Source organism: Limulus polyphemus, unplaced genomic scaffold, assembly GCF_000517525.1.
Source record: "Limulus polyphemus unplaced genomic scaffold, Limulus_polyphemus-2.1.2 Scaffold499, whole genome shotgun sequence".
NCBI classification, from domain to species: domain Eukaryota; kingdom Metazoa; phylum Arthropoda; class Merostomata; order Xiphosura; family Limulidae; genus Limulus; species Limulus polyphemus.
Window position 1 is genome coordinate 434308 of NW_013666109.1, and position 8853 is coordinate 443160.

At 33.7% G+C, this 8853-nt stretch overlaps 1 protein-coding gene across 3 annotated transcripts in view; it reads right to left on the reverse strand.

Annotated features, from left to right (window-relative positions):
• LOC106458671 (semaphorin-2A-like) overlaps positions 1–8853 on the reverse strand; it is a 224757-nt gene that overhangs the window by 92424 nt on the left and 123480 nt on the right. For all 3 annotated transcript variants that reach the window (XM_022384933.1, XM_022384934.1, XM_013918201.2), the window contains one exon: positions 1846–1897. In XM_022384933.1, the coding sequence (XP_022240641.1) occupies positions 1846–1897 (52 nt within the window). The remainder of the gene's footprint in view (positions 1–1845; positions 1898–8853) is intronic.

Below are 8853 nucleotides of genomic sequence, written 5' to 3' on the forward strand. Positions count from 1 at the left end.
TAAACATCTTCTTACTGTCATCTACCATTCTGATATAACGCGTAACCATCTTCTTAGTGTTATCTAACATCCTGATATAACGCGTAACCATCTTCTTAGTGTTATCTAACATCCTGATATAACGTGTAACCATCTTCTTACTGTAATCTAACATCCTGATATAACGGGGTCATTTGTTTCATTGTGTTAAATTCTAAAACCCCTGTTAATCTTTTCTTTAAATATAAAATACTAAATTATATGTAATGAAAAATAAAGCTGTCGTTATACAACTAAATTATTAGTTTTTTTTAACTAAACTATTTTTTAACTTCTAAAAAAATACAATTATAGTGTCTGTTGAGTTTGATATTAATAAATAATATAATTTACATATTTATCAAATATTACTGACGAATAGTTTTTAATGACAGACTCCATTTAAGTGATAAATAGAAGTTTTGTCTGAGGGCTAAAATCAAGCTTTAACTGTCATTAACAGTTAAAGCCCCATTTTTCAAGTTAAATTCCTTGTCTTTAAGATTTGTTGTCACAAAATAAATTTATGGGTATGAAACTTTAAAATATTCTAAATTGGTCACTTTGCTTTTTTAATTTCTTACATGACAAGTTTTATCCACCGAACTCTAATGATAATAATAATAAGTTAGCACATAAAAATAGTTTGTAGTCAAAAGTAAAAATACCTCCTAGAAGAAATAATCTTCATAAACATTCTACGCGATTCCGTAAAGCTAGTTTACTTTTATTTCGCGATTCCGTAAAGCTAGTTTACTTTTATTTCGCGATTCCGTAAAGCTAGTTTACTTTTATTTCGCGATTTCATAAAGTTAGTTTACTTTTATTTCGCGATTCCGTAAAGCAAGTTTACTTTTATTTCGCGATTTCATAAAGTTAGTTTACTTTTATTTTGCGATTCCGTAAAGCAAGTTTACTTTTATTTCGCGATTCCATAAAGCTACTTTACTTTTATTTCGCGATTCCATAAAGTTAGTTTACTTTTATTTCGCGATTCCATAAAGTTAGTTTACTTTTATTTCGCGATTTCAAAAAGTTAGTTTACTTTTATTTCGCGATTTCATAAAGTTAGTTTACTTTTATTCTGCGATTCCGTAAAGCTAGTTTACTTTTATTTCGCGATTCCGTAAAGCTAGTTTACTTTTATTTCGATGTGCAAACTAAACCTATGCTTTTAAAAGTGTAAAACATGCTTATCACTTTCAAGCTAAATCCTTTCGTTGTCTTAAAGGCACACGGAACCAGCGCTTAACCGCGGTTTCTTATTTACTATGAAGCTTTATTAAAATATATCGATTAGCATATAAAGTGAACTTCGATGCCATTCCTTTCGATTGTGAAAAATGTCAGATTTTCAAAATCAGGAATCGCCGACATGAAATAAAAACAGCGAATTAAAGAATAAGAAATCCAGTCACGAAATTAGTAATCCCAAAACGAGGATAAACTCCACGTGGTTCTCAGCGAAATTTAGCTGACCAAAGTAAAAAAAAATATACATAAACTTGAGGGTTCGTTTAACAGACAAATTCTTAGAATATCTTCTAATGTACAAAGTTTAAAAATTTTGGAACAATGTATGTGTTCCACAACACACCAATGAAACTGAACTATACATATCGAACATATAACACACAAATGATATATTTTACATAACCTAGAGCATCACGTTCACTATCTGCATAACGTGGATCCCGACTTTAAAAAATAACGAGACTCAAGACCAATCGTATTAGATGAAGTACACACACAAGCGGTGATTCCTGGCAGTAGTCTTTAACCTTCAAACTTTAAAAATGTCAGCTATATGACTTGTCAGTTACTTACCTCACAACGAGTTCTGTTAATATTGCTTAAGTTCATGCGGAAGACTTTGTCCCTGAAAAACAAAAATAATACATATATATAAAACTTGGAAATTAATTTAATACTTCTTCTTACAATTTGATAACATAGGTTACAAATATTCTCACTTCTCTGTCTTTATTTTCTTTCATATTAACCCCCTGGTGGCTCAACAATAAGTTTGATGGCTTATAACGAAACGTTCGATGTTGACTCACAGTTAACTTATTGTGCAACTTTTCTGTGCTAACAAAATAAACTTTAATATTACATGCAATAAGTTTCTTTTTTGTATGTTGCAGCACTCTATCAAGAACGATAAGCGACTGACTGTTACTCTTATAATGCACCCATAGCTTAAAAAGCAGGAAATATTTTGCGGTATTGTACGGATTTGAACCCAGCTCACCAATTCTGAAATCCAGAGCTTTACCACAGGTCTAAAACACTCCCTATACATTGTTAAAGGTGACCAGTCCAAGTATATTTATATTGCTGCACATCGGGATATTTTACTTCAGGGATACAATAATTTCAAGTATTATATATATATTCGCACTATATTACGAAAATTTCATGTGAAAAACGCATTCATTTATCTTCGATTATACAGCATGAACGATAAAAGGCAGAAAATAAAAAAATAAAAACAGTAGCATTTATTCTGATGAAGTGAATATTCTAATTTGTGTGATAAATATCTCTTAACGTCAACTAGGTTGGGATATTTCTAGCAAATGAAATTGTAGATTACAGAAACATTCATATATTCCGTGAATTAGTTCAAATTTTAGCACGAAACAACATTTAAATAAAGATGCATAATGTTACATCCAACGAACAAATTTATTTCAAACTCCGAGTCATGGGTATAGGTGCAAATATATGCAAACTGTGTAATAAGCAATTAAAAGACTTCCAAAAGACCATTTCGAAACAAAACAACACTGAACCAACGTCAGTCCAATAGCAAATTCATCTTCCAAATCCTGTCCCAACGGTATTAAAGAGCAGTCAGCTGTGAAAACCTAAACCAGATAAGCTTCGTTCGTTATACTTCCACCACAGTTCGAGTATAAATTAGGCTTACTCAAGTCAAACGATTGTCTTTCAACTGCCAAAAATCAACCCCGAGTTACTACAATAGTCTGCTACATTTGAAAGTCTTTTCTCTTGAGGAAAAGATACGGGAAAAAATAAAAGGTCACTAGACTGAGCGATTGGATCAATTTATGTCGTTTATATGCAGTCTCTTTGTAAATAAACAAAGCGTTATGCATTTTTGTGGTAAAGTCTTATTTGTATTTCCAAGCACATTTTCTTTGAGTTATTTATGGAGTTTGAATATAACATCAACTCAACACAGTGATGACTCTTTCCTCATGAGGAAATGGTAATATAAAACATAAATGTTTCAAAGAATTCTGTAGTTTCTAGCGGGTGGTGGTAAGGATGCTGTGTGTGATATGCTAAATATGGATTTAGCAGTTGTAGAATATGAAATAAAAAAAGCAAGGAGGAGGAAAAATACAAATACCACACGTGCCACTCATAGCTTGTGCTATTTTAAATGTGGAGAGTGAAGAAAGAAGTGTAGACTTGAGATTTTAATCCCCATCAATGGAAAGCCAGATAATGTCAGAAACTAGTGTGGAGAAACTCCAGTTTGCTTCTACAGTTTCAGCTCTGGAAATAGAGACAGTAGGAGCGGTTATTACTGTCCGTTCGTCTATACGCTCAATCTTCCTTAACAAAAAAAATCCAACTCTACGAAACATAACAACCAACCCGTAACACCCTTAATACTACGTGACATAACACCTTTAATACTACGTGATATAACACCTTTAATACTACGTGACGTAACACCTTTATTACTACATGATGAAGTCTATTTTCATTGAGTACTTGTTAGGCATTATGCTTAAAGGAAGCAATCGGGTGCTTTTTTTAAACAGCAATTTCATCAAATTACTACCCTTTGATTATAACTATACCAATGCTTTCCTTAAAAAAAAAATCAGTCTTCATAATTTCACTTTTCAAGTTGATGACTCACGCGTTTAAACATAATTTGTGTTTTTGTTGCGAAGTATTTGGTAGATGTACACATTTATAAGTATTACTCGGAATAAATAATTTAAGACTGGCTAAACCATCGAAGTTCATAAAGAAAACGCACAACTTTTCACTTACACCGAGTTTCAACATAAACTTTCTAACATTACTTATCAATATTTGAATTCTAAATTGTATTTTAAGTAATAAGTTTACTCCGTCAAGTTAAGTAATATTTTTCGAATACATTTCAAATGTATAACTAAATGTTTGTTCCTTTAATTGATGAATTTAAATATTGGATTTTTGTACATTTTGAATATGTTCATAAAGTTTTTGTGTAAACTCCTTGAACTAATATAGTACGTAATATAAAGTTAATGTTTTTTTTTATGTTGTTTGTAATACAGCAAATAGCTACACAATGGACTATCTATGCTATGTCCACCACGAGTTTCACTTAAAACGTCAGGTAAATATGTGTTTCCGACACTTGCTATGTGAAGTACTGCTGATGAAAAATATTGTAATTGACTGTCATAACGGAAGATATAATTAATAAAGTAACATTCAAATGTGTAGAGAATAATTACTATATTCAGTTATACATAATTGACAATAATTATTTCTTACTTTGGATTCAACATTGTGTTCATTGACATAGTTATTTAACTCCACGTGTCACTACCTCCCCCCCCCCCGCAGTTCCGATATTCCCCCGGTACAAAAACTCGTACCTAACCATATTTAACAATCGCGTGCTTCTCGCAATCTGGATGTGTCGCTGACCAGTGTTAGTACGTGCTATCTAAGGTTAAAGTAATGAGTTCGAAAAGAAATTATCAGTTCTTGTTCATTACACTGCTGGATGTGAATCTTTAGTTAAGGTAAACAACAATATTTATACGTTGATTGTAGCTCTAAACTGGCCTTTCTAGGACGTGACTACATTTTCACTCATAAATTGACTATTTATACCCATAATAGTAAAATTCGATCCCTAACATACTGTTACGTCTCTGGTCGTTAATTAATTTTCCGTAAAAATTCTTTCCGAAGAAACTTTACCGACACAAGTCCTTTCTTAAATAAAACTGGTTTATTCTTTCTGAATAGAACTTTGCGATACACTTAATTTCAACAGTCGCGCTATAACAAACGCTATAATTCACAAGGAACATCTCACGTGCTCAACAATGCTCTGTCCGCAGTTCAATTACACATTACATTACCTTGCCGTCAGTTCTTAACGGTTTATATATATAAGACTACTGCATACCTAGTAGGCTCTCGAGATTTCAGGATGGGACGTGAACGTTCGAGAAGATGACGTGTTACTAGCGTCACGTGACCTCCGCCGTCGTAACACTACGTTTATTTCGTGAATTATTCATTGCGAAGTTTGTTCAGAGCTGAAACTAGTTTTATTTTAACTCTAGATAATTTAAATGGCTGATGAAAAATTAAGGAAATTAAAACATTGCAAATATCGTATAAATTACAAGTGGTACAGATCAGTGGTTCCCAACTGCCGGTACACAAAACAGTCGAAAAAAAAAGTTTTAAAATATAGCTACATAAGTGTATTGTTTTACAATATAATTTAACAGTACTTTAATCAAGAGGTTAATATTGTACGAAATGGTCATAGAAATTGAGAATCGGAATTACCTTGCCCTCAGTTGGAAAAAGGTTAGGAACAACTGGTATAAATCAGTCCGAAGAATGTTAGATGACAGTCACAGGACGGTTAGATGTTATATTCTGATGTTAGATGACAGTCAGAAGTATCAGGATATTAGATGACAGTCAGAAATGTTAGATGTTATATCAGGATGTTAGATTACAGTCAGAAGATGGTTACACGTTATATCAGGATGTTAGATTACAGTCAGAAATGTTAGATGTAGAGTTTTAGTAGCACTGGACACAAAACTGTATACGTGACATGGAGGAAACCGTAATTGCAACCAACAAGGCAAAGTTAACCCTACCAAAACGGAGGAGGTAACAAAAAAAATGAAAATTCCAACAAACAGGAAAAATTTAACCCTACTTTAATGGAAGAAGTGACAAAGGGACATAATTTCCAATTAGTCGTTGAAACGTTTGCCAATAGAATTGTAAACAAATTAATTACCAAAATGGAGACGGTGATAAAGCACCACGGGAAATACAACATACAGGGGATAAAATTAACCCTACTAAAATGGAAGAGATGACAAGGAGACAGCAGAGTTTCAACAACCAGGGAAAAAGTTAACCCTACTAAAATGGAAGAGATGACAAGGAGACATCAGAGTTTCAACAACCAGGGAAAAAGTTAACCCTACGAAATAGAGTAGGTGACAAAAGGATAAGAGAATTCCAAAAAACAATGGGGTAAAGTTAACTCTACCAAACGAGAACATTTTATAAAAGCCACTCTTGTTAAAACTGTTAGCACGAAGTGTTACTTATGAAACGGATAGTCATATTAAGGCTTAATTAACTAGTTAGTTAATGCTGAAGACGGAAAACGTAATTTGCAAACTTATCAAAATAATTGTAACACCATGGAAAGATTTAAGTTGTCAAATGATAAAGGTGCCCTGCTGTTATCAGAGTTTCAGTAATACAAATCTGAAACCGTTATATATATGAAAGGTTAGAGTATAGATACACGATACCATACCATATTTATAAAGATGTATAAGAAGGTTTTTTCCATCAAACGATTAAACGAACGTTACGTTTTTCCAACATCTATAGACATTAACGATCTGAATCTACAAACATGAGGTCTCGTATGGTTCCTGTGCGATTACCATACGGTAATGACATCATAAATTCGGTTAGGATGATGTAAGTTTGTAGGACAAAAGGAAAAAAGCAAAGAACAAAAAAAGCAAGAACTTGTATTTACAGAGAGGCCCAGAGACTCCTTCTACTTATCTGATTGTTCACTTTGAACTCGTAGCCATATCTCATTTATGGTCACCATTGACAGGAAAGTACATAATTTATGGTTTGTCAGATAGTCGGATATGGGAAATATTGCAGCTTTTCTACAGTGTAGAGTAAATAGCCTTCTATTCTGGTAGAATCTGTATTATTCATGCTGTCAGCACATGTTTCGAGCTCTCTAGTGAGCAGAGCACTAGTAATCAAATGGACGGGTTGATTTATGTGCTTGTCGCGCACCTGCGATATCGTACAGTCCGTCGGTAAATGGTCTTGGTCATGCAAACATGGCTCTTTGTAGAACTGCTTTATTCGTCGGCATGTTTCGTGGACTGACCAAGTTCAGTCAGTGTGGGCTAGAGGGCACGACACTTGGTCTTCCTTCATGAGTTTGTGCACAGTAAATCAAAGTGCCTTCTCGTCAGCTTTAGTTCTGACGAACGATTAATGCGGTTAGTATCCCCTAATACTCTGTGATGGATGAAACTCAAACTACAGGGTGGACGCAGTTCTTGGTTAACGATGGCCTTTTTTATTATTATTCAGAATGCATGGCTCACGAAACAAGATGAAACGAATAAAGATGTCCTCATATTGGGAGTAACAACGTCACTTTAACTTTTTTAAAAAGATAATTTAATGCAGAGGAAATTATGACGAAATAAAAGGAGCATAATATAAAGGAGTGTAACTTAGTGTATTAAAAACTTTACTTAGAAAAGAAAATTCAAACTATTGACGTTATTGAAGTAAATTTTATACTTGCTTCATTGTAAAGGTTATGTGAAGTTTCAGTGTTTTAAACGTACTTACCTTCTTAACAATAAAATATCACAAGCAAGACTGGAGCTGCTTATCTGCAGTTGGACGAGATTAAAAACCAACTACAACTGGAAATGCTTATCCACAGTTTTACGATATAAAAAATCAAGCAAGACTGAAGCTGTTTATCGGAAGTTTCTATTCATTAAAAAATAAACAAGCAAGCCTAAAACTGCTTATGAGCAGTCTCTCGAGATAAACAAAAAATTAAGCAAGACAGAAGTAGCTTATCGTCAGTTTCTCGAGATAAAAAACAATGCACGTTTGTTTTTAAAAGGAATGAATTTACAATAAGTCTTCTAGATTATGCTGCATCAATTCCTTTATGGAATTCTCTTTTGGCAAGAAATAAGAAAGGAGAATGCTGTTGGTATCGAGAAACTAAGCTGAAGTAAAGGCATGGAATAAATAAATAAGGAGTTAAGCCTTTCGTGAATGTTGTGTACTTATATATGGGTAGATCACACAAGTTTATAGAAAGCTATATCTAAATAATTTGTCTAGATAATTTCCTATAGCGATTTTGGAGCCTGGAATGCTGTTATGGAAGTTATCACCACCACTCGTGTTTCTGAAGAACCCTGTGCTTGTAATTTTATCACCAAGATATTTGAAAATAGAGCCTACTTTCTCTGTCAAGTTACCTTAGAGAAGTTGTTCAGCTGGTCTGAATATATAAAGTAGATATGAAAGTTATTAGGAGTCTGGTGACGTTAACTGTGGCTTTATTCAATACTTTGACTGGCGCCAACAACAGAATTTGCATGGTCATTTTTCGTTTCTGCCGAAAATTTCAAATTAATTTTCTATAAGGCAAGATACTTTTTCCTGCCATCATACTGGTATTAGTTGATTTATTGTGGCTGGATTATAACTTTTGGACAGAGAGAATGTTAATTAGATGTGACTGGTTTATAAACCATTTTATATTCATCCTAGTTCTAATTGATCATGAGGACGGAATTGACGCTATGATTGGATGACGTGGAAAGCAGAGCAAATTTGTTAGGAATTTGGCATTTTACGAAAAGTACTCTTAGCTCACCAAATAAGGCCCGGCATGGCCAGGTGGTTAGGGCGCTCGACTCACAATCTGAGGGTAGCGGGTTCGAATTCCCGTCCCACCAAACATGCTCGTCCTTTCAGCCGTGGGGGCGTTATGATGGT